The following is a 27,726-nucleotide window of genomic DNA, read 5'->3' on the forward strand; positions in this document are numbered from 1 at the left end:
ATTCATGCCCTAGAAAAAATATAAAATAAATTAAGGATTTCGAGTGAGAAAACATCTTACCTGACACCCTTTGTCGTCTATTCTCTTTTATATCCCATACAAATAGTTGAGAGCAACTGTTTTGTGTCAGTGTGTACCTAAAAAAAATTTAGAGGGTCATTATGGAAATAACTAATAATTTAGGGGTCACAAGAGAATTATTTTATTGTAAAGTTGGATGGATTCAAGTTCATACATCGGCATTTGTTCTGATAAAGTGTATGGATATGTATTTTAGAGTTTGTTATGACATGTATACGCTTTGGATTTTATTATTGTACTATTTGTGAAAATGTTAGATATTTATTATTGTATATTGTGTAAAAATTTTGACCAACAAGTCATGGAGAAACTCCATGGATTTTACTCATGTGAAAGGGATGTTTCATAAGCTTTTCCATATCACAATGAGCAATACTTTTGATTATACTTAAATTTCTAGTTAAATTGACCTCCTAACAAACTTATTTACAGAACCTTTCAAATTTATAAAAAGTTAATTTAGTGTTTTATGTAAGAACATTATTATTTTATAAATATGAGAATATAAGGTGAAAATGAAGGGAGAGTGTGAAGACTTAGGTTTGTATTTATCTTTAACCAAATCTGAATCTAATATTTTTCTCTAGTTTTTCTAATTATAAACGTGACAAACTTCTGTAATTTATCTCCAATTCATCCAATTAATGGATAGATATAAATTATAGAATAATCTTTTTATCTCTACACTTAGATTTAATCGGAATAATTATATTATAGAATAATCTTCTTAGCTCTTTACTTAGATTTAATCCGAATAAGGCGCCAATGAGATCAGCATTTTATGTTTATTCTGAGTGCATTTTTCAGTGTTTTACAACTTATTTAAAAGGCTTATAAATTCAGGATTTTTTTTAATTAGGACTATGAGGAGGCAGTTGATATGCTCAAAGCCCTTGTGCTATTTGGATAAATAAATTTTTAAGGGGGCCCCATTTGGTCAAAAACTCATTATACTTCACATTTAAGAGCAATTGGGAGGAAACAATTTTAGCCATTGAATGCACCTCAGGATTCGCAATACGAGCACTTTTGCTCGTCCACCTCATTCCAAGCATTTAGAGCAAGAACACATCCTTCAAAAGTCTCTAATTTTTAAGCTGGAGTAACTAAAGAAAGTTTTATTTCAGTTGTGTGTTCCTTTATTATATGTACAAACTAAAGAACTGCAACAAGAAAAGGAAAATTATCAAAATTGGGTTATCAACATTTAAACCATATCTTTAGTACATATAGATTAATTAGAGAAAACGCAGGGAGAGAGATGTGAAGGCCTATGTAGTTGGACCTGTGTTTTGCCCCTTCCATCATCTTTCAAGTTAGTTGCTGTAGGTGCATGACATCCTTGAATATTTCTGAGAAAATAACAAGCAGAGCACCTCCCATGACACAGGACAATGTAAATCTTCCACCTGGAACCAGAGGAGGGAGCTTTGGAGACTCTGAAGCATTTGAATATCTCTCTGACCAAGACATTGCCGCAGGAAGCACTCCAAATAGTACTAAAACTGGAAAAATGGATTGCTGAAATTAATGTCTCTATAGGGGGAACTGAATTTTGTTTAAAAAGGTTAATGCTGAAGATGTCGTTATAGAGCTAATATTTAACAAAAGAAGACTGTGCATTTTCCTGATCATACTCTATAGCAAACTTGAAGGATTAAGCATCATGAGCTTTGTATGTTTCAAATTCAGTAATGAAAGTTTGTTATAGAAGGCACTACCTCCATAAGTTCCTGCAAAATCCAAGGCTTTGAAAAATATCTCTGGATCAAGCAATGATAACACCAGCGGAGGAACTAAAGTTAGAAGGAATGGTTGTGGTTTGCTCTGGCCGCTTGGCAGTTTAAGCACTGCAATATTTATCAAAGAGAAAGGAAAAAAGGATGAGATATGGGAAGGCAGCAGAACAGTTCTTTCTATATTGTTATTTGAAAGTCCAATAATTTCTATTTAACCTATGTGGAGCAAGTTGATAAGTCACTTAATTGCTATATTCTATTAAAAACAAGTCCAGAAAACAGTAATAATACACAAAAATAACATGAATGGAAGAAACTACTTACAGTCGGCAACGAAGTCTGATAGTCCTAGAACAAATCCAATATATGATGTAGCTATTGCAAGAAATGAGAATGTCTCAACGATTGGCTGCAAAACATGATGTGAAGTTTACATTTATCATTCATAGTACATTCTCTGATGGAGCACGATCATACTGTAACTTACTCCAATGGTTCCATTATTAGATCGTAATAGCTCTAATGGGTCAGTAATGTGAGAGTCGCTTGCTTCTAGATATGGAATGGTACCAAGAATTACAGCATCCCAACTAAGAAATAAAATAAGAGGAATAGCTGTACCACATACAATGGCAGTCCTGCAACATTAGATCAAGAAGATTTAATCTCTGGATATCACTGAAATAAGACTCAGGGATACAAAATCAGGTGGTTCTCTATTCTGAACCAGGTTTCTTGAGGTAATGCAAAATGATTATATGGTATACATATTAAAATTACATTCATCACGATATTTCAATTCATATATCTCGTTTTAAGTGTCGCATATTTGTTTGTCAATTTAAAAAAGCAGTACGAACCAGAAATGTTGCTTCCTAGTTGGAAGATGAAATTAATTAAAGAAATAACATTTTGTTCCTTTTGACGAAGAAATCAATCCATTACATAAGTATATAATCCTCACCATATGTATTAACATGATACAAATGGAGTTCTCAAATCTCAATGGTGTTTGGGTGACCAAGACTATTTTTCTTTGTTTTCAAAAAAGAGAAAATTTAAGTCCAGAAAATAGAGAAGTTCAATTATTAACATCTGGCTGCTGTCTTCCCTAATATAGTCAAGGGGTGCATTCTTATTTCATCAGAACATGTTTTAAAATAATCATTAAGATATTGATAGAGCTAGTCCATGTAGAATGACAAACTCTATGCATTTTATTGTAGTAAGCTGCACCACGCAATTCCAATAAGCCTTTAGTGAAGTAAAACATTTTTAATCTGTTGGGTGATAGATGTGTATGAAATTGGTTACGTGCAATGTGGTTTGCTTGTTAAGGGATGAGGTAAATTAGATTCAAATATAACAGAATGTTTAATCATACATTCAGCTCTATCTTTCAGCAATAGTGGAATAGCTGATACTTTTGTGGATCTGAATATTATTTCCTGCCTTTTAATCCTTAAAATTATTAACTAACTGTCAAGGAGAATACCTAATGCAGGGGGGGTGTCACTCATAAAATTTGACATTCTTTCATGCATGAAGAAAGATAAAATCATGAAGATAATTCTTACCTTACTTTTGACAGGTTTCCCTCAAGATTTGTACAAAGAACTGGTACTACATTCTGCAAGATGGGTAAAATTAATCCTAAAAGGTAAACTAGAAATACACATGCTAGGTGGGACTTACTTGGTAAACAAATGAAAGCGCAATAATTGGTATACTTTGTGGTATGGCCTCAATATTAGCTTGAAAAAGAGAATTCCATTGCAGGTTACCACTTGCCACCCCCTGTGAGAATAACCTGACCTTGTTATTTCTGATCATAAACATCATCTAGGAACTCTTAGCTGCTATATTAGAAAATGGCCACATGAGAAGGTAATACATTACAATATCAAGAAAGAAAAGCTAATTGAGGCACTAAATTTTGACCATATTTCCGTGATAATGGAAAGAAATGAAAGATTTGAGAGAACAGTAAATAACAAATGCACATCGGAAACAAAAGGCCCATTGGTTCATTCATGTCCAACCATAGAATCAAAACCTGGCCCGAGTTTGCTTTGGGCCAGGCCCGACCTGACTTAGAAGCTCTTGGACTGGCTTGGGGCAGAGGAATCTAAAGCCCAACCGGCCCGAGCCTGTAGCTCTTGGCCTGGTCCATTAGAGCCCGACTTGAGTATTTTGGCCCATCCACCCACAGCAGGGAAGCACACAACTGTTTGAAGCTTTAAATTTCTAAAGGTTTATATAGATAGAAGATGTCAACACATGAAAATAAAGCAAGTATTAGGAAATTATATGATCTGAAATTCTAATCTTTATTAGATAATCTGACCTCTTAATTTATATACTTTTTTGGTAAAAAGCTATTTATCGACTAAGATAGCAGAACTCCCAGAAATTACTTTGAGGCGTTGATCATAAGGCCCTAAAAGATTTTAATAAAAACATGGATATGGACTGGAACAAATCAGGTTGTTTGAACCTGGCTCAAAACTATTTCCAGACTTAACTGATCTAGGCCTTGTCCAGGCTCGGGTTTTTTCTTTTTCTTTTTTTTTTTTGCCGGGTTAACCCCAGCTCAGTCCATGAGCACCACTACTTGCATATGTATCTAAAACAGTCTAACACTATTTATATATCTAATGAAATGCTTATTGTCTATTGTCAAGCAATAGTTAACATTTCCTACTCTTGACAAGCTCAGGCCCTCCTATGTTGACTTGTGCTAGTAATCCACGTAATTCTATGTCTTCCAAGCCGGCAGAGTGCAGAATATAGGTACTGATCATGAAATGCATGCCTTCCATGAACAAAAGTAAGTTTAAATAAAGAGTGATGCATGTAGAACTTCACAATATGTCACAAGGATGTCAAAGTTAGACGGAATATATATATATACACGTATTCCAAGGTAACAAACAATTACCAAAAGAGATGTGAAAGAGACGAGGATGCTGAATACCAAAAATCCATTGACCACACCGATAAATCTCTGGCTGCAGTATTACATTGATTGGCATCGTCAGTTCTTATTAGATTTAAAAGCTAAAGAATGCATAAAGAATATGTATGATTATACCAGCATACAAAAAGAATGCATTATGACAATCATTGGAGAACAAAAAACTGAATCCTTTAGAAAATTAACCAGTCTTAAACCTAAGATCATTGATGTCAATCAATCTCAATACTTCATCTTCAAAGTAAATAATTACACCTAGCCTACCTGACTTCTTGTCCATCTTCATGTAGATCCTCTTATTTATTTTTCATGGCACATTGATCCCCTCAACTATGTAAAAGCCCTATGTTAGTTGTTTGTTTGATTTCCACCAAAAAAACATTAAATAGATACATGTGATCAAATTTAGGCAATCTGAGGACTATTTACCCTTATTTTCGAGGAAATAAAGAAAAAGATTGAGAATAAGATAGTTATTTGATTGTTTTCCATTGACACTGATAGGAGTGGGAGATATTAAATAGTTTAGGGGGTCTATATGAAAATTTGGTAAAGTTTATGAGGTTTAGGTGTACTCAACCCCTTCATAAAGTCATAGCTTGAATATTAGATATTGTATATTCATGTGAGGGTCCCATGATTGTTAGTCCATAAAGTATATTGATGTGAGATTCCCATGACTGCTTAGTCAATAAAGTGACAAGTTAGATAATAAAACTAGTAAGGCATAGCCCACTTATTCAAAGTTTTCTTAAACAAATTAATGATGAGATACATTTGTAAATCTTGCATATGTTCCTAGAAAGAAAATAACTAACCTTCCAAAGTAGCATATGCCTCCCAAAACCAATGAAAATAGGGTAGCACTCTCCCATCTGCATTAGTAATGCAATACTTCCACATTAGCTGTATAATGCCCTCCAAATATTCTTGTCACAAATAAAATGCAGATGTATTACAAATGAATAGGTTAGTTCAAACATATTAAACTACAAGGGAGAAAGAACAGACTATAGAACCCAACATGAACATCGATCACTTTCTGCCTAGTGCCTACAGATATGCAGATGGCTGCATTATGTGCACATATTGCAAAAGTTAAGTCCTAATGTAATACAATAATAGTTAATACTTTCTTCTAGCTTGAATCTGAAGTTGAACCCTACAAAGTGTTAATAACCCTTTGCATATAGATGTGCAGATATGTAGTTGTATAATCTGCAGGTATAATTTAACTCATAGTTGAGATGGAGATAGAAGTTAATTCTAGTTTGTATCTGGAGCTGACTCAGAATGGATATCGGAGATAATCAAGTTCAAAAGAAAAGCGACAAGGTTTTGTACCAAGCAAGTGAATCAAAGAACATGTTGTGGCAAAAATTGGAAGCTTATATGTTTAAAAACTATTCAGATGAATGGTTGCTTGATTGTTTTCTATTTGAGAACTGCCCTACTGTAAACATGTGTAAGAATTGAAAAAAACAAGAGAGAAAAGAGGGTGCACGTGCAACTCCCTCTCTCTCTCTCCCCTGTCACGTGATAGGAGAAGTGGCCGCAGGATTTCCGGCCACTCCAAATCAAATCCAGATTCCTATTAGGATTTAAAAACCTAACCTATATCCGTAAGAGATATAGAGACTGGTTCAATTTGTTTGGCTTTATTTCTTATTTGATTTTGGTTAGTTTAGAAATCTTTATTTTATTTTCTATAAATATGGCTTGTATCTTAGGCATGTATTGAATTATTGAATAGTCTCTATATCTATCTCTCTATATCTCTTAGCTCTAGTTGTTTCTTTTATCTCTAACTTCTCCTTTTTCGTCTTTCTTTATCTTAGCCGTCTCTACTTCTTATATGATCTTGTCATTGTCCTTGCTACAGCCTACAGCCATAGGTCAACCATAGCATTCACAAATCTATTGCATCTATATGCTACCACCACCATCTTTTGCCGACCACCTCCACTACCATACTTGACCATCCTACCACCTCCAGCTCCACCCCTTAGCCAGCTTCCATCTCTAGTCGCATCACATCTTTAGTATTAGCCATTTTCCACCATCATTCGCATTGGCGTTAGTTACCCATCTACCATATCTAAACCCTAGATCTTTATACCACCTAACTAAGCACTTCCACAGCCCTACATTTGGTCCAACCACCACCAATCGACTTCCCTCAATTTCTAGACGCACCACCTAAAGCTCCATCCGCACACTAAAAGAACCCATCCGTGCAAGTTAGCCCATGTTGGTGCTCACTGCCTCCAGGAATCCGAGAGGAACTCGAGTGCCTGCTAGGCTCTGTGCGCACCCCTTTGGAAACAAAGTCTAATAGCTTTCAATCGAGTTCACGAGGCCCAGTGCACACTACATCCAGACAACAACCAAGCGAAATCCTTTGTGCTGTCTAAGGCCAACTTGGTTGCATCATTAGTGGTACCAGAGCTATTTAGCTAGGGCAACTAAAGAGATAATGAAAGAATCTTAAAGAATCAAGATATCATTAAAGGTATGACAAGATATGAAGATCAAATGGGAAGGGAATAAAATGGAACAACACAGCTCCATAAGGATTTGTTCTTTTGCATCTATTCTATGTTATTTGTTTCTCTTCTTTTATGTATGATGCAATGACGGTCGTATCGGTCAGCACTTGCCATGCCAATGGTGGCACGACACCTGGCACGGGGTTTGCCAGTAGTAAACTCTCTTGTCAACACATGCTAACTCATGACGACCGGCATGAATGCATGCTGAACCTGCACGAGTCGCATGAGATTCAAAACTAAATTTTATTGATCCAAAATGGATCCATTTGAGTGGTAACCCAAAATATTCTATAAAGCATTTTTTATCATGTGACAAACATGATATGTCGTGTGAAACCCAATTTAAACTTTTTTTCTATTTTAATCATATTATGAAATACTCAATCATATTATCGGGTGTCTAATCATTAATATTAGTTTTAATAAATGCATTCAATTGTATTATATATTGAGTAATATTTCTAGTTGATTATTGCTATGTCTGTAATCAAATAGGTTATTTATAAAAATGATCTAAGTAATGACTCTAATATAGGCTTTAATACATATATTCAAATAAAAAACTAATGATTGACATGCTGAAAACCCAATAACATTTTTAAATACTCTAAATATTATATTAAAAATATGTCAAAGGCATACTAGTGGCATGCAAGGACATGCGGCTAGGGATCAGCATAGCACATGCCTTCAGTACATCCATCATTAGTATGTTGTGCTATAGAAAAAGAGAAAATTAATCAAATTCACTACCTCAATTTCCACCTATGAGTTTGATTTAAGGTTTTCTTCCCTCCGAAGGTCAACTCGAAGAATTTTTAATCTTTTACTAAGTCTAAGTTGCTTCTCTTCTGCTCAGATCCCTCTTTCCATAATCTCCATCAACCTTTTCAACAATTCACTGTACAAACTTAAAAGATGGAAAGTCGAACGTATTGCAAAGCAAGTAAACATGATCTATCAGTGCACAAATTATCCCAGTGGCCCAACTAATAAATATGTCAAACATGATTCCAAATTGTTCAACAAACTAATAAGATGTAAACAAATACAATAATGTCACTTATTATTAATTTTACATGGTCAAACTGCTAGAATAAATTTTATACTCATCTATGAAACTATGTGACATCCTAACCTGTGGTGTTGTTATGTGCGCAAGCAAAGCTATTTGCTGTGTGCCAGTTTTTAATTAATAGCTACAGACAAGATAATAAACATCTAACCAAACTGCCAGAATACGTTGAACTTATGAAATACAGATACTGTATTGCATTGCAATTAAACATATGTTCCTCTCTTGTATGACTGATTGGGAAAAGATATAAATTAACATCATACAATGGAATGCCAAAGGAATTTGTCAAAATCTCTGAAGAGCGAGCCACGTAAGCAACAAGAAGGGCATAATGTATAAATATATATGACCAGCTGCAGAAAAATAAGTAAATAAGTCAAATCATGTGCAAATGAGGACACAAATCATAAGATTAAATATATGAAAACAAAAAGGCAATGATGATGCAGTAACTTCATTGTTTCGAATTGTAGGATAATGAAATTAGGGTACAAGTGTTCACATCAAATGATTACCATGTATCATCACTATCACCATTATCCTAGCCTCTCACCAATAATATCAGGTCGGGTATAGGACAGAAGTTGATGTTGGAGAAAGTTGCCAAAGTAAGTTGGCCAATAGGGCTATCAAAATAGCTCGCTGGCTTGCAAGGCTTGTGAGCTCCGCTCAATTTAGATCGATATATATTTTTTAATATAAGATTATATAACATACATATTCTGTTTTATAATAGAATAATGTATCCGTAGCATAGTTGGTTATGTGATTCAACTTCAGAAAAAAAAAGACCTGGATTCTAGTCCCATATTTTACAATGTAAAAAATCATGGATTGAAAAATCAGCCAATCCCGATCTAGATCAGCCAATCCGATCGTAGCGACCGAATCATATCATTTTTTTCGTTGTCCGATCTTGATCCCAATCCCGAGTAACAGAACTTTGAAAAACTTTTTTTTTTTTTTACATTAGTTGGGTCACATTTAGTCCCATACTGAAAACTTGTAGCAAAGAAATCTATATTATAGAGATTTTTTTTAAAACCAGGTCAATACACGAGCTGAGCTCAAGCCTACATTAGCTGGTTTGTCTCGAGTGCAAGCTGAGCTAGACGTTTGACAATTTCAGCCGAGTCGAGCGAATCTCAGCTAGCTCAAGCTCAGCTCATTTACACCCCTATTGGCCAACTGAACAATATGTGGAATCCTCAAATCTGGAGATTAAGTTCTATGTACAAAGGGTATCAGAGCATTAAATTTGCCTTGATAATTTCCTATTATTCCACTCTGATCAGCTCAGAATCAGTCGCAAGTTATATATGACCATCGCATTCCCATGGGAATTATAAATGCTCATGTAGTTCTTCCACACACCAGCAGAAAAGGAAATATGCAACATTGTTGAGCTAATAGCACCACTTATTCATAAGAGATCCTCATAATAGACGCTAGTTGCAGCATAGTCATACACAGATAGAAGCAAACAAATAGAAGAATAATGTAGGATTCAATAGTGCAAACATATTTAATTGTCTTTTGATCCACATACTTTTATATAGGGATTTTCATATAATTGCCAATAAAAATTTTCAAAAAATCATAATTGCACATACATCTTTAAAATGTGATATTTACCCTTATTAACATTGATTCTTTCATAAATGCTGATAAGTCGTGAAATGTAATGTTTACCCTGATATTCTTTAAAACATCATTTAAAATTTTTTATCATCAAATTCTTAGCTAGTCTATAGAAAATGCCGCCTTAAGGATAAACTATATCACATTTACCTTGCAAATGTCACCACCTACATCTTATCCTTATTCATACAGATGTGATTCGACATCATTCATTAGATGTATCTCTAAATAGACTAAATCCAATTAATTCTTATTAATATTCTTTATAATTTTACTTTTTAATAGAATGCCCTTCTTCCTCTTTATTATCCAATCTTTACAAAAAATATCATCTGAAGAACAGTTTTAAAACAAATATTTATTCGGAATATTCCTTACAAAAGATTGGAATCCTTTTTTGGCAAATATACTTGAAAACAAGGAGTTCAATGTCAAACATGTCCACAAAAGAAAGTTTTTCAAGATAAGGCTAAAAGTTGAATAAATGTGCAAAAGATATTATAATATGGTGGAAGGATAATGTAGTATTTTCTGTCTTTATAGTTGCTTTTTCTAAACTACCTAATAATTTAATGGTCAAAATGATACTTTGAAGAATAAGAAGTAATATAAATTTCATAACTTTTCATGGCACTCAGAGAGTCCCTATAATTTTTTGGGCAATATGATACTTCAAAGATTGTAGAGTAATTAATATATTTTGAAAGTTTTGAAATTTCAAGTATATAAAAAAAATCCAAACTAGATATCAAAGCAATAAGTTAAGCAATAAGTTAAGCAAGACTGTAATAATCAAAATAAAAAAGAAATGGTCACGTACATTGCATGTGCATTCCCTTCCCTCCCTCTCGCCCTGTTATGCGATGAGGAAGTTGCTACGATTTTCTCAGCCAAGTCATTGGCTTTCTTAAAAGCAAAACCTAGAAAATTCCTAACTATAAAATTCAAACTCCACTCCTCTTCTCCCCATGCCATCACTCCCTCTTCTTCTTATTCTTATTCTTATTCTTCTCTTGTCGGAGTGCATGTTGTCGGATCGGATTACCAGAGCTTCATCAAAGCAAGCAAAGACCCTCTCCTGACTGACCTATGAGTCATCTACCTTCCAGACAATTACTTTCAATTTAATACAGTAGAATGTTGTGTGCCTTACTTATGTATTTTCGGCTTCGTTGGTGAAATTCGTTAGCTGACGGCTTCAAATAGGTCGCCTTTGCTCCAGCGTGGGAAGCTTCACCCCGTTACCATCCTGTCGATGGTACCTTCAATGGGTCCCAAAGCGTTCAAGACTATGCCATGTAACCTCCCTCTATCGGCTTCTTGGCTTGCGTCAAATTGCCACCATTGATGCTAGTCACGTCTGATCTCCTAGTCTAGTCTCTCTTCTCATGAGGAGTCCTTTGGCATCCTTTGTGGTTGCCTTGGTAATCTTGTTGGTTAGATAGCTAACCACCATGATTGACGGCCATGGATGGCGCTTATCATTGTTGTTCGACTAAGCTAACCTCCTCCTACCTCGAGTGGGTGGTGTTGGCGGCGAGGAACCTTTTTGATGCGACCGGTGTGACTACCAACAGCTTTCTCCTCTGCTTGTGCCTAGCTTCCTCTCCATCAAAAGAGAAGGTGAGGTACTGCTCAGATGGTTTCACCCAAGCCATCAAATTTGGCTGAGCTTGGTATTGGGCCCTTCCCTGGCCTAACCTATTGGTCAACTTTGAGCTTTAGCCTAGCACAAGCTATATATGGGTGGGTTGTGGGCCCATGGCCTTGGATTCATATTTTGCCAAATCTAATTAGATATTAATTCAGAAATTCTATTTATTTGTTTAGTAGATATATATTTGTTTATTATTAAAGGTGGCAATATTTCTTCGCACTGGATTAGAGTTTTGAGTATTAAATTTGGACCTCAATGAGTGTATCCAGTTGTGTTTTTATTCACCTTGTATTTTGTGTTTTTACATTATTATGTTATCTTTGTGCAAATATATATAGTGTTTTTACATTATTATGTTATCTTTGTGCAAATATATATATTTTATGTTTCTTCGTGCAAATATCTATGATGTTATCTTCATGCAATATCATTACATTGTTTGTGTACAATACATATCATGTTATCTTTGTGCATTGATATTCTTTGTGCAAATAACAAAAATATTGATCAAGAGTAGCAAAGAACTTAAGTTGTCACTAGTATAACTTAGAGAACAGTCTCGGTATAGGTTGCTCAAGGACTTCTCATGGTGACTCAAGTTTACCTAGAAGCCTAGGGAATAGACCTAATTTAGATCACTACAGTGATCTTCTTAGGTGACTCTAGTAGGATTAAGAAACAGTCTTAAGCTAGATCGAAAGATGTTTTGCGGTGACTATAATTTCTCTAAACTATTAGTGGAAGAGACCGGATGCAATTATTACATAATGACATCTCTCAGTAACCCTTTGAGAAAAAAAATAGTTAATTTATCACATAATGGCACTTCCTGATAATCCTTATTGGATCAGCTACGAGAAAAGATCTAAACGTCATCTCGAGGTGACTTCTAAATGATGTGGATACACAAGCTCAAATCCATATGAAAAATATGATGTTTATTAAGAGTGAGAAGTTCCACATAATGAAATCTTAAGCACATTATCAACTTATTATTCATATTAGTGTTACTTGTGTCTTATCTTTATGGTTATGAGCATGCTTAGTGCTATATATTCATTATAAATTGTTGAGCCTTGCATTTCTAAAATCATGATTTTGGATTATGGATTTTATTGGCTTTTTGGGTGGATTTGCTTGAGTTATAATTGTTGGCATGGCTACTGAGACCGGTGCACTGGGACTCTACCTCCACTTGGGATTTGATCTTGTGCTTTCAGTTGTATCAATTATTTTTATTCCCATTTGAACACTATTTGTTGCCTTGGTTTTATTTGGATAAACATTGGTTATTAAATTTGGATTTTGTTATTACTCTTTTAGAGTTTTGTGGCTTGGAATTAGTAGTTCATATTAAATCCTTTTATATTGTGGATTGGGAAAGTTTATTTGTTAAGGCTTCGTGTATTGCAAGTCTATTAGGTTACATGGCCGATCATGATTCTGAAATAGGGTCGTGACAATGACAATTTGTTGCTTTTGACAATGCCGGATGGGATGATATTATGGACCTTTTTACCCAATAAAAGTTGGATGACGATGAAGAAGATGAACAAAGACAAAAAGATAATGTGCCAGACAAGCTTAGAAATGGAAATCATCATATGGCATGAGGTTACTCCTCTACTACAATAATCAGATAAAGGCAAACCAATATAATACTCACTCTTTTTTATTTGCAATACCTCTTGGAGGGGATAGTTTTCAGCATTTATAAAGCAGCCTATGTCATGATCAGCATTAATAAATGGTCATAACTACCTAAACCCAGAATGTGTTAAGTCAAAGGCCATGATATCGTATGCATCCCTTCTTAGATCATTCTCCTCAGACAGTATCTTTTCAACAGAAAATTAATATTATCATCTAAAGTTGGGCGATTTTCATGTATCTTACAACTGAAACAGATCTGCCAAAAAATTTGCTTTACATTTTTTGGAAATGGATTACACCCACACAATGAATACTGCATCCTGCTCAGCGAGCGAAAGCATTAAAATGTGTTGATGAATCTTCTAGGAATGACATACTTTCTTTTTCAGATTACAAGAAGTACCCTTGTTGCAATTATCATTGCATCAAACTTATGAGCTTTGAGAGAGAATAATTGTACAAATGCTAAGAATAGAGAAATGATTTTATCTGAAAACAATTTTATTTCATATCAAATGAACTACAGAAGATATCCACTAATTCGGATGATTGTTGGAGACGTATAGGAAAACAAAGAGAGAGACTGGCATGTAATTTCTATTGATTTACATTAAATTTAAACTTTACAATTGTTTCCTAGAGAATTGATGTGGTGAGTTTTAAGGAGAAAATGAGTGTTAGATAACTAATTAGATATATTGATGCAATTGAGGATTTGTAGAACAGATCTAAAACTCGTCTGCAGCAACTAGTGGAAGGAGTAACAAATTTCCAGAAATAATAGGGGTTCCACAAAAGTTCAGTAATTAGTCTATACTTTTGTGCACTGGTTATAGATAAATTATTTGAGATATTCAGCATAAGATTTTATGGTATCTAATTATCTATTACCTATTGATGACATTTGTTTATTAGAGAACAATTGTTTTTATCTTTATATCCTAACACTCCCCTGTCCAAATATTTGGGCTTGAAACATTTTTGACATACCCAAGAGGTGGACTTTATTTAAATGGGCAGAAGTTTCTAATTAATTAACAAGGTAGTCCTGATGGTATTTGAACTCTGAAGTCCGAACCTCCTGCTCCGATACTATATTAACTCAACAACTAATCAAAAGGCTTAAGCTTCCATTTTCTAACAACATCATTTTCATTGATAGACCAACAACAGATTTACAACAGTAAAATAAATATAGAGAAGATTTACAGAATCTTATAGATCCAAAATAAGTAGGTGTGAGATTGAGCGGATAAAATTCAAGATTAGAAAGATATACTGTTGATGAACCACACGAGAACCAATTGAGATGGCTTGGAATCTCATAGATGCTCAACGGAAATCGTATAATGCACCATTATAGAAGAGCAACTTTGCTTAATTAGAAGGTGTCTTGAGAGGGAGGGGAAGAAAAGCACCAAGACAGGAGGAACCACGAGAGTGATAAGAAAGATAATGGAACTTGGTTTGGCAGAGAATCTTACCCAAAGCAAAGCTGATTGAGGAATATGATCCACACAGCCAATTCCAGATAGATTAAAGGCTTGGTTGTATTGCAACAATAAATATTTGTTCTACACTTCTACTTATACGGTGCATGCATTACTAGTCCAAATTTGCTGTTAGTGTCAACTGTCATGAAATAGGATCGGTTTTTAAACATTCATATTTGGAAAAGAAAAATAGTTTCAATGAAATCAAATTAAAGGATAAGTTATGAGTAAGCTTATTCTTCAACCTTTAATTTATGAACATACCAAGCAGCTTGTACACCAAATCTTCCAATAGTTCGCATGGCCATTGATACCTGAATGCAAATTCAAAGGAGCAACATATGACTACAACAGAAAAGGCTTCTACTACAGCATTCAGCTGCTTAAAACCATAAATTAAAAAATCATAATTCTTACATGGAATTCATAAATTTCCATTAGATACCACATCCATCAATCGATTTTTTTCTCTATGGTTAATAATTTAGAAGCATCATAGACAATGACTGTCCTTCAAGCGGAAATTTGTCATTTAATAGGCAGCTTTTTTCTATATAAAGAGAAACATGTAAAGATTCTCGTTAGATTGGTTTTTAACATAAGGCCTAGAATGATGTATTAGGTTTCATTTCATTGTTGTGTCAAGTTGGTTTTCTTTTAGATTTGATTTAGGTTTAGTTTGAGTATATTAGTGTTGTATTAGATTTAATTCTGATTTATTTGTAATAAGACGTATAAGTCAAGGGTAAACTAGTCACAATGGGAATTAAATTATCCATTTAAGGAAATAAACCCTACTTGTACTAAAATATTATTATTGATCTCAAAATAAAGAAGAGTCAATAGAAGTTTTCTCCAATTTCTTCGGGTGAAAGGTGGAAAAGGGGTGTGAAACCCTTTGGAACAAATCTGAGTTATCTCTTTTCCTATTCTTTTTTCTCTTTGCTGTTCTTTGAGGCTTGGTACTGTAGCACCATACCATCAGGTGTAAATCTCAAGATACCTAGAACCTATCAAGTGTTCGATGTGAGGATTTGAAACAGGTCTTAAGGAATCAATCAGAAATCGATAGTGATTACACAATGGTAACTATTTTGACTTCTATGGAAAATTATTACTTATTCCACGACTATCTTATTTCTTGTTGCTGAATTTTTATTTTCCTCTATCTCTACATCATATAATTTGCATCTCATATAATTTAGGACCTTTAGGTTATTCCCTCTGCATATCACAATTTCATTGCTTATTGTGTATGCATTTGATTCATAGTCCTCAGCAAATGAGAAAACTTCCTCTGGAAGAGAGGACAGAGGGAGGGAGGTAGGGGGAGGAGGTATTCTTAGCACTTTCAAAAGAAATATAAACTAGCTATTGGCTCCTTAATTTGTTATAATCATGTCCTTCTTTAGTACAAAAGAATTAAAGTACATGCAGCTTTATATTTGATTAAGTGATTTTATACTAATTGTAGAAACTCACAAAAAAATTAGCAAATGACAGAAAACTATGAAAAGCAAGATAGTAATTACCAGCGAGACACCTCCAGAACCTAGCTCACACATTGTATTAACATTTACTTCTGCAATCAGCAATCCTGTCACAACCTAGAATTTAAAAGGTGTTATGAGCACTGAGTAAATTATGTCAATTAAGTATACAAGAAAATTACTGAACCTACCAATGATAAGGTGACAATAGAAGAAAAAGGAACTTAGAAGCGAGATTAGGATCAATTAAGAACTATGGACTCATGTAAAAGGATACAAATTTAAAAAGGTTATTTGATGGCAAGAGTGTTAATTTGATAATTTTGTTATATGCAATTACCATATATATCCAGCAAAGAATGCACGTGAGTGCTGAGGCCAAAAATCCAGCTTCTTGGGTGACTGCTGGAATAGCAAGGATACCTGCACCAACCTACAATATATCCAGCATTTGGATAGATATTACAAAGGAGCATCTGGATAGATATTACACAGGAAATAAACAGATGATCTATAAATTGACAGAAATAAAAGCATTAATGAGTAGTGTGCTTCTGTTCTCTGCTTTCATAAACTAGAAAAACTATAACTAGTGACGCTGTAAGCACAATATTCTACAGCAACTTGGAGAGGAGAAAATATTAACTATTAACTATTAACTATTAAATCTAATCAATGGGCAACAAAAGACAAAGTTTTGGCACATACAAAAGTATAAATGGCTTTTAAGTAATTGGAGTTACAAAAAGTTCTCAAAAACATATGCAATATAATGCATGCATAGAAAAGATTCTCCTCTTCCCCAAGTATTCTTCTTCCCATTTTAGTTTAATTGGGCAATCTTGCAAAATTGCGACAACTCAATTTCTTCAAGAGGTTGTAATATTCAAAATATTGTTCCGAAGCGAGTGTACTTAATTTTATAGTACTATCAAAAATATCCATTTATTTTTTTCCCCCCTTTCTTCGCCTAACTGAACAAAGTTTCACACTCTTCCATTGAGCAGTTTGCTTCCATCAAATAGATACAATGCCACCATTTACCAAGCATCCACAATAAAGATTCCAACTTTGAAAGTAAACTACAATAGTCAAGATTCAGTACACAAAGAGAATTTACCGTGGTGCCCGCAACAAGAAAGATTCCGCTGGTAACGCTACCTGAAACCCAAAAAATCCCCAGAAAGAGAACGGAAAACATTAGGATCGAGATATCTTTTCAGTATTCAAAACTCTGGGGACGCACCGGGCTCGTGCTTCATAGTGGCCTGATTCAGATTCGAGAAGAGCTGCTCGAATTTTTCGGCGGATTGCTTCTCAGCGAAGCATCTTAGGGTTCTTGGAGCGAATCGGAGTGGGGGACGAGATGGGAATCGGAGGAGTTTTATGGGATTCGAGGTAATGGGAGTGATTCTAGGAGAAGTTCTTGGATTTGGAGGGAATAGAAGCAATGGAGGGGAGATTGATGCCATTTTCGTTGGCCTTCTTCCTCCTCGTTTGGTGAATAGTAGTAGACAACTATTAGTGTGGCGCTAACGCTCAACTGTCATCTCAATTGGTAGCCTCTGTAACGCCCACGTCACCATTTGTTCCTTATTATATTTCGAACTTTTTACATAATTGCCACTGAATACTTTCAAAATATCATAGCTGCAACTACATTTTTAAAAATATCAAAATTACCCCAGAAATTATTAAGTTAATTTTTAAACTTTCAAAAAATTTTACAACTTAGATTCAAAAAAATACTATTTTAAAAATTAACTATAATAGCAATTCTAAATCTAAAAGAGAAAAAGGTTTTAGTGACAATTCTGACTTTTAAAAGAATGTAATGGCAATTATTATATTTTAAAAGTTTTTAAGTGGGAATTATGTTATATATTTTATAGGTATTTTTAATGAGCGTGGGTGATTTGTATTAAAAACACAATATATTAAAAACTCATTTTGGTGTGAGATTTCTTTTCTCTTTTTCCTTTCAAATTTGCATTTATGCCCCCATTTTGATCACCCTTAAGTGCTAGACGTTGTAAGGAGATCGACATTGTTATCTTTCTTTTGCTTCTTCTTCTTCTTCTTCTTTCATCTCTTACTTTTTTTTTCATTCTCACTCGATACAATTCTATACAAATATCTCATATGCTGGCTAAGAATAATTCATGTATGCTTTTTTTCTAGTATTCATACATTGGTGTTCGCCTTGAGTGAAGTGAGAAGTAGGAAGTCAATGTCAATATATAAGCTAGATGTTTGTATATAGCAATATTAAGTAGGAATTCAAACTTATGAAAAAGAATGTATGTCATTCCTTAGTAGACACAAGCCTAAATTGTATTTTGTTCAATATATCTCCCCCATTATTATGTGTCTCAGACATTTTATAAAACTCTACAATGCATTTCTCTACTTTCTTTCCAATTTCTTTTTATTGCTAATGTTCATATATCCAATTGAATACGAAATATTTAATTTAAGTATGAAATATGTAATTTAAGCATATAATTCATAATTTAAGTGCAAAATACGTAATTTAAATATGAAATACATTCTAAGTAAAATAATGTTCATATGTTCAATTGGAATATATTACGTAGTTTAAATGTAAAGTACATTATTTAAGTACAAATTAGTGTTCATATGTCCAATTAGAACATATAGCATATGTCCAATTGGAACGTGTTACATAATTAAAATACGTAATTTAAGTACTTGATATGTTGTAATTTAACTAATATCTATATGTTCAATTGATGGCTTGCTCTAATATTATTCTACTTTTCTGTCTCAAATAATTGTATATCTTAACAGATTAATGGTGAAAAATTATACATCATTGAACACCACTATGATTGATGATATTAACAAATATATCGTAATTTTTAAAATGTCTTAAATGCATAACCACGAAGAGATGTATTGAACAAAATATAACTCAGCATGCATCTACTGAAGAATGACATATTTTTTCTCATAAGTTTGAAATTCCTACTAAGTCTTGCAAATATGTAACTACCTAATACATATACTGAGTTTTGGTTTCTACGTCCTTCTATGCATGACAAACACTAGTGTTTGAATATGAGAAAGAAGTATACATGAATTGTCCAAGCAAGCATGCATATAAGGGGTTTATATAAAAATATTTTGAGTGGAAGAAGTAAAAAGAGTAAGAGGAAAAGGAAGCAAAATAATAGTACAGTAATGTTTTCCCTGAACATTTGATGATGCACCCAAGTAGTAGAAGAGCAAACTTTTGGAGAAAACTAGGGAAGAAGCTTGACTAGCAGGAAAATTAAAATAGGTCTGACTAATAAAAATTAAAATTTAAGATGTCTTTCACGTAAATCACCCTTTGTTTTTTCTTCTTCAGAAAAGTAGGTTCTATCTTTCAAACAAACATATTGGATAAATAGAAAAATTTTCAAACTTTTCAAAGAGATAGGTAGAACTGTTGTGGTTTAAATAGTAGACATAAAACTATTTATATTTAAGTAGGCAAGAGTGAGAGGTTTAGTATGAAATACTTATTCAATATGAAAAAAAATTCATGCTGTGCTTACAGATGATGATAAGCCAATCGAGGCAATGTTCATTCCAAGGCAAGAGAAAAGTATTATGGTTGAAATATATATATAGAGAGGCAACACTCAAAGTTTTTTAAACTCAATACAAGCACTCTATCCAATGCATTAATTCCTTATCCATTAATTACCCTTATCCAAATATCAATATGTCACAATATTAATATGCAGCAAGACCTAGTAGCATTAGGATGATATGGATGATGATTTTCAGCAATAGGGTGACTGTGAGACAGTTAAGGTCAAAATTGTCCAACTAGTATAAGCTAGAGAAAATGATTATGTTCTAAATAAAACAATGATGGATGATGATTTTATTGATGAGTCAAACAAAAATAATATTGATGCCAATATTAAAGGCGAATTATATGACGATAATGATAGTAATATTATCCGGCCAGAGATGATTTTTCAATTTGCCCTATAGTTATGCGTAATGAGATCATTAGTTTGTCAATGATTCAAAATTTGCTCGGGGAGTTTGTAAAGATATATTATTTATAAATAGAAAGAGTATGCATTATTACATAAAAAGGAATGTATTTTTCTCTCACTATCCTTATAAAATAATCCGGTAAGATTATATGTCTTTAGAGACTTCAAGCATGATAATAAGATAGTCGAAACAATGCCCATTCGAACATGAGAGCCATGTACTATACTGAAATATATATATATATAAGCAACAAAAAAATATCAATTTGGACCTAATGAAAGCACTTTACCTAATAAATTCATGGCCATTATCCTTCACCAAATGCCAATATGTCACAACATTAATATGCAGTAGGATCAAGTTGCCTTTGAATTTCGAGGATATAGATGATGATTATTAGCAACGGGATGATTGTGAAGTTGAAATTGTCCAACTAGTAAAAGCCGAAGAAAATGACAATGTTATAAATGAAACAATAATAAAATAATGACTATTGATAAGTCAAATGAGTCAGATGGGGATAATAATATGCCCCATATGTATTATTGAAGTGTTAACAAAATGATGTACGCTTATAGAGACTTTAAGCATGATATTGCCATGAACATAGAAAACATTTGATGTAAGAGATTGTTCCTAATATTGGACTACACTCATATCTAAATGCGTCACTAAATAAGGATCATGGATAGTTAGATAGTAAACTCATCGCCCTTAAGGTTAAAAGGATAGTAGAAAGCAACTGGCATTGAGGTTTGTTTCCTATAATAAGATATTGTAAAAAAAATATCATAATAAATTTTTTTATCAGTAAGTATGGAGGGTTAAACAAAAAATAATTGCTTCTTTGCATGGTAATTGATCGGAGTCGTACAATAATTTACCAATTTTTATGGCTGAATTATAGAGGACAATTGAAAGATTCTAGTGGTTTAGAAGAAGACTTAGTTATCTTACTCAACACGAAAGTTTTTAAACATGTGTTTTGATCATTTAACTCTGCTATTGGAGGGTAGAAACACTGTCAACATGTTATAAATATAGATGGGACATATTTATATGACAAATATACAATTATAACTGACGTGATATGTAGAGCTCATATAAATTGGACTAGATGGCACACACGACAAATTGTTCTTTAGAACAGTTGCCATGAGCACATTATCGAAGGTCACTTATATATTTTTAACCTATGCATCATCATTATCGATATATAATATTGTCCAGAGCCTTACAAATGAAAGTTTGTAAACTTATTTTTACATTTGAGTTAGTAGACATCTATAAATTTGAGTTTGTAGAATTTGATTTACTAAACTATTGTTTGTGATTATTTCGGATGCTTAAGTTGTTTGTACACTTTTGTGTGAAGTTTGTAGACTTGGAGAATATTAGACTTGTTTGTAAATTTGAGTAGACTTACATGTAAATTTGACTTTGTAGACATGTTTGTACATTAATTAGTAGAGTTGTTTGCAAATTTAATTTTATAGACTTTGAGATTATTAGACTTTTGTTTAAAATGCTTGAGTTTGTAGAATTTTGTTCGACGTTTTAACGTTCTATTTAATTAAGTTACATCCTATATAGAGGTTTCATTTGAGATGCTTAACTGAACAATCTAGTTTTATTATTTTTAGGAGATGCATATTTTACATTAAAGCTAAGCATGTGTGAGCTCTTTTGATGTCCATATGGTGACCTCCTTGTAGAGATGGACATCGGGTTGCTACGGTGACCTCCATCTGCAAATAGACCTCTGATTTTTATAATTAACGGACAAGAGAGATGAACGTAGTTTTAGATAATATAAGTTCTTACGGTGCTCAACGTTAATTTCCACTCAAGCTAAGTTGTACGAAATATCTTTCAAATGATACCTATTGTCCTTGAAACTGACTCACAACATAATGACCATTTGTTTTTCCTTGGCCTAGTTTTTTGATAGAGAATCGACATGGCAGAAAGATTAAAAAGAAAGGAGAAGATATTTTATTTATGATGATCACATTTTTGTGCATATCTAATTTTTGAGAGGCACCGACCCTAACAGTGCTCTGCTAGGGTTTGGGGAAAATAGTTTGGAGCATTTTCCTCCCTTGCAAGAGGGGTTTCCTCCCATTATCATCGGTTTGCCTTCACTCCCCTCCACCTAGCCTACGAGGGGAGAGGTTATCTCGCATCACTTTTGGGTTGGCTTCTTACTCTCTCCCCCTCTTATTTTATTTCCCTTCTACGGTCCCTCATTTCCTTACAATCGTCCGCCCCTCAACTCCACTCTTGTTGGCGCCTCCATCGCGGCCATCCATCCCTTCTCTCTCTCTCTTTCCCCCTCGCCCTCTTCTCGGCCAGTTGTGCTTGCATCGTCTACTTTGGACCTTGTCCCGATCTTCAGCCTTGCTTCTGTCATTTGCTCTAAGGGTGGCAGGCCTCGCCTTGGTCCTCTACCCATCCTTCCACGTCGCCGCTGCTTGCACTACTGCCGTGGACCTCATCTACCCTGATCCTAGCCCACCAGTGCTTTCTGCCTTCCTATAACACCCTAAAAATTAAAAAAAGGGGGGCGGGGAACCGTACACGCACCGAGCGTGTGCGTGCGTCCCAGCACCCCTGCCACCCCCTCTCCGTTTGGCCCGTCCTCCTCCTCCTCCTCTTCTTCTTCTCTTGCCGTGCATGCCACCCAGCCCTCCCCTATCTCTTCTCCACCCTGCTATCTCTCTCCCTTTTCTCTCTCTCGGGTTACCGACGCCGAAGCCGACGAAGCCAAGCGCATAAACCCTCGGTAAGCCCCTAAACTCCTGTAAATTTAGTAAATTAACCCTTCCCCCTCACCATCATCGGAGTCCCCGATAGTCGACGACTTCGCATCTAGCCGTCGATCCGAGAGCTCCGGTGGAAGGGAGGGGCTCTCTAGTTATGGGAGGAGGGACCTTCATGGCTGCTAGCCATGGAGCGCGCCTCGTCGCCCCATCGGCCACCCCGACCGCGGGGCGAGTTGCTCCCACTCCCCTATAGTCGGGGAGGATGGGTGACGATCCATTACGTCTCGGGTTACATCCCGCCGTCGTTGAGCCGAGCCCTCCTCCTCTTCTTTCCCTCCCCTTCCCTCTGGCTAGCCACCCACCCCGGGTGAGGGTCGCAGGCCGCCGACCTCAAGGGCAGGCTGCCAGCGACGTGGGCCACCGACAGCGCCGGACACTTTCTCTCTCCCCTCTGTCTCCTTTCTTTGGAAGGGAATGGTGAATGAGGGTGGGGGTTGTTAAACCCCCACCGACGCCTTTGTTGGGTTGCGACTTAGACCACAACCCATGAAGCCGTAGAGGTTGTTGGGCTGGGACCACAGCCCATGGAGCCCGTGGGCTGCAATTTGGACCGTAGCCCACGAGTTATTTTCTCGCTTGCCTTTTTAGATTGGGCTTGGGCCCAACCCAACACCCCAGCCTAGGCCCATTTGGGGTCATTTGGACCCTATAGCCTCATCTCTCTATTTCACTTGATTAATTAGCTTAGCTACTCCCGTAAAGATAAATTATTATCACCTAAATAGTGTGAATTTTAAGATAACACTCACCCTAAAGGACCCTTAACTCATGTATATGCATAAACCTAAATTTTCTAAAAAGATAATTAATTCTATTAATTCACTAACTTTATTTATGGCTTTACTTGCGTGTGTGTGAGGGATTTCGGAGGAGCCGGCTAGCTGAGGAAAACTAGAGTAGTATGGAGACCTCCTAGGTGAGTAGAGTTTACACAAGTCTAGAATAATGTAGTTGCAGCTATTATACCTTTCATGACACTGTGAGAAATATTAGTATTAATACATGCATCTAGTATATCATAATATATCTTGACATATGTAGTTATTGATAGTTTACTCATTATGATGTTATGAGAATGTTAATATTAACACATGTATTAGTGTAACGATGATCTACATGTATCCTATATGACAAACCCTTGCATAAATATCTGTTGTGAATATAGAATGTAAAGATCATGATGACTATGACATGACTTATACACTCACAGACACTGCACCACTTCCACCTATCATTAGTAGTAGGGTTCTGATTAGGCAGTGCCCTTACTCACTCAGCCCGGAATTAAGGGTAGAGTGCATCTTATATGACTATACTATTAGCGGCCTACACCTGAGGTCGGGAGCTTGGCATTCAGGTAATTATATTGCATAGTCAGATCTAGATTATGATGATAGAAGAACATAATTGTGAGGCAAGGATATATCTCTAGCGGTACCTGACGACACAGGGTTAGGGCGTCCGTTAATGAGCCGAGGGCTCCCGATTCTCCCGTTGAAGGCGGTGATGATTTAAAGAGAGCGAGATATGGGCTCACGATCGGAGTTCTTAGTCTGATGGCCATAGACAACCGGTCACATACAGTGTCGCCATGCCTGTTTGGGTGACATTACCGCTAGATGTGGATATATCTCTCCTCGATGTATGAGATGATGAATGGTTATGTGATGGATGATTTTTTAGAGAATATCTACATTATGTGGTGAATGGCTCGATGAGCTATGATAAAACATGATTAATGCCTTGGTGAACATGTAATGACTAAACCTCTCTGACTAGCGTGAATGCGAGAAAAATTACTCTTTTACTTCTAAGCATAACATGTAAATACTATGATTGAGATTTGTATGAGTAAAAGATTGTATCAAACTTTATACCTGTATAGACTTTTTCTGATATGATTAGGAGTTGGCATGTTCTAAGATAGTGATGTGTAGTCTTTATTGATTACATTAATTTAGTAACTCATGCTAAGTAATTTAAATAAAAGTATTTTATTGCTAGCAACTATAGGCATATATTGGATATGTACCTATGATTTCATTATTATAGATTGTATGAATTCTACTCGCTGGGATGTGTGCTCATCACCTCTTAGTGGCATCATTTAAGAGCTAGGGGAAGCATGTGTGGGTACCGAGGAGTGGCTGCCTTTTATTTCAGTTATGACTATTTTTATTAGTTGTATTGAGCCCCTACGAGGGTGTTATGATTGATATTGTATTTTATATGTGTATCTTGAAGGCTTATTGTGGCCTGTGGAATTTGTATCCGGACTCATAATTGCTTGAGATTATTTATGGTATGAACCTATATTTCTATGTGCCTTGTGAAAACCTATTACTGACAGGTCATGTGGTGCACTGCGTGAAGGGATTTACTCACGTCGTATGCACGTATATTTAGAGGTTTGGGTGTTTCACTTCCTCTGTCAAGAGCTAGATCACTGGTACCTCCTACTAATTTGCTAATCTAGATTTCTAGATTCTCTAGTCATGGATGTTATCGGCAGATCTACCCTCTTTTTGTTGTTCCCATTTATTTTCTTGTTGGTTTATTTGTTCTTGGTTTGATAGGTTACTTAAAGGGAGCTTTCAAGCAATTGTAGTATAATCGATGGACTCTGTTTTCTAATGTTCCTATATTCTTTTAGCATGCTGAATGTTTAGTCTTTCAAGACTCATATTTATTTTAACTGTTGCATAACTTGGCCAAGTGGAGACTTGATTCTAGAGCTTCACTCTATCTCCTCATTCTCTTATTGAATAGGAGCTTGTTCTTGATATGTCGTTTTAATTATTGTTCGATCTGTAATACGGCCAAGTATGTGACTTGTTATTTAGATTCTTACCATATTTCCCCTATTCTTCTATATATCAAATTTGTAACTGGTTGATGATATTAAGTCTGATGATTGATTTTTCAAAAGAAAAATGATCACTTCTTTTGAATAAAATCCAATTGGAAATTGAGAACTTGTTGGATAACTTCTTTTCATCAGAGCACTTCATCATAGTAAAGAGTTTTCTTCAATTTGGAGCTACCAAATGTTTCAATATCTCAAAAGACGTCGAAGCTTTAGGTGCCTATGATACCAGATCTGTAATTTTACTTTAACGGCCTAGCATTGGGGATGCTGAAAATATCAGCATCACTTAGCTGAACATTCTTTCTCATATGTAGAGATAGGGAATCAACTGTAAATAATTTAAATATGCTAATAAAAACTATTTTTTATAAAAATAATATAGATAAATATTTTATAATCTTTAGTTGCTATTGTTATGTTATAATTAAACCTATAAAATCACTGAACTTTCAAGAAAAATAGGTAAAATATGTATCTCTAACCTATATGTCATATGATTTACCCACCCAATACCGACTCATGAAGATATTTTAAATTAATTATACCTAGACCAATTGAAATATGTTCTTGCGTCAATATTACAATTATATTTCCAAAAGAAGTTCGAAAGCTCAATGTATAAATATAAGTGCATATATTTTATATAACAGGTGTATATTTTGTTATAATAGAATACACAAAATTTATATATATCAGAGTCTTTTACTATAAATAATAAAAAAATTAAATATAATTAAATTGTAAAAGTCCCATTCCAAACTGAACAAAAAAAAAAGAAAAGAAATTTCACCTTTAAATCCATACGTTTTGCCAAGATAATAAATATCATAGCATCTTAAAAATGGCCATGATTCATAAAGTTAAGGGACTTGGAGGATTTTTGGCCAAAAAGAATGGGATATTTCGAAAATATCTTCCTCAAACGACAAGAACAAATAAACATATCATGATGCCAACTTCCAGATGATGAGTTGCTCCAAGATAAGCTTATGCCATGATATGAAAAACGATACTCTTACTTTCAATCTAAACAGGGCTTAAAAGTGGATGATTAGAGAGAATGCTACAATATTTGGTTAAGAAATGAAAAAAATAAAATAAACTGAAGGATGCTTTGGTTTATGGTTTACAACTTGTCTTTTAACTACTACTAATTAGATCCTTATGTTTTTATTAAGTTACCAAGAAAAATAAATGCCATTAGATTTCAAGAGACAGTGAGAAAATAAGGCGTAAACCGAAATAAATACACACCTATCTTGTGAAATGAAAAAATACATAAAAAATCACAGGATAAAGTGTAAGTAGGGCAATGCTTGTTATAATATCTTATTCATCGTGACTCCTCCGTGTATTTTTCTTATATACAAATTTTTCCAACAAGAGATACCACTAGATGTATTATTCTAAGTGTATTCCATTCATCCACTATGAAGAATATTTTGGTTAATTAAAAATATCTCCCAAACCCACTTCTAATTTTATCTTATAAGATCACTAATTATGTCAAACCAATATTAATATTAATAATAATAATACCACTAATCCAATTAGAATCAAACGCCCAATTTTTGTAAATCCATTTAAATAACTATATTCAAAGTTAAAGAAACAAGAATATATTAACCGAGATTGGAGCTAACCTATAACC

The 27,726-nt window shown here is 34.6% G+C and overlaps 1 protein-coding gene across 1 annotated transcript; it reads right to left on the reverse strand.

Annotated features, from left to right (window-relative positions):
- Positions 1 to 1,170: 1,170 nt before the first annotated feature.
- Positions 1,171 to 17,912, reverse strand: LOC140791331 (uncharacterized). The gene is made up of 14 exons (XM_073141858.1): positions 17,608 to 17,912; positions 17,482 to 17,522; positions 16,702 to 16,794; positions 16,404 to 16,478; positions 15,136 to 15,185; positions 8,691 to 8,780; positions 5,616 to 5,672; positions 4,762 to 4,831; positions 3,516 to 3,617; positions 3,398 to 3,450; positions 2,308 to 2,458; positions 2,145 to 2,229; positions 1,803 to 1,931; positions 1,171 to 1,586 (listed from the first exon to the last, which is right to left on the reverse strand). Exons 1-14 carry the CDS (start codon positions 17,831 to 17,833, stop codon positions 1,393 to 1,395), a joined length of 1,416 nt encoding a protein of 471 aa, XP_072997959.1. The 5' UTR covers positions 17,834 to 17,912; the 3' UTR covers positions 1,171 to 1,392.
- Between the last annotated feature and the right edge of the window lie 9,814 nt (positions 17,913 to 27,726).

The sequence above is a fragment of the Typha latifolia genome, chromosome 6, assembly GCF_019914945.1.
Source record: "Typha latifolia isolate L0001 chromosome 6, TyphaL0001v2, whole genome shotgun sequence".
Taxonomy (NCBI): Eukaryota; Viridiplantae; Streptophyta; class Magnoliopsida; order Poales; family Typhaceae; genus Typha; species Typha latifolia.

Coding starts and splice junctions, on each gene's coding strand:
- LOC140791331 (XM_073141858.1), bottom strand. CDS start 17,833: ATGGCATCAATCTCCCCTCCATTGCTTCTATTCCCTCCAAATCCAAGA. Junction 8,781..15,135: donor TTTGGTGTACAAGCTGCTTG/GTATGTTCATAA, acceptor ATTTTTCTGCAG/CTGGTCATATATATTTATAC. Junction 3,451..3,515: donor CGCTTTCATTTGTTTACCAA/GTAAGTCCCACC, acceptor CCCATCTTGCAG/AATGTAGTACCAGTTCTTTG.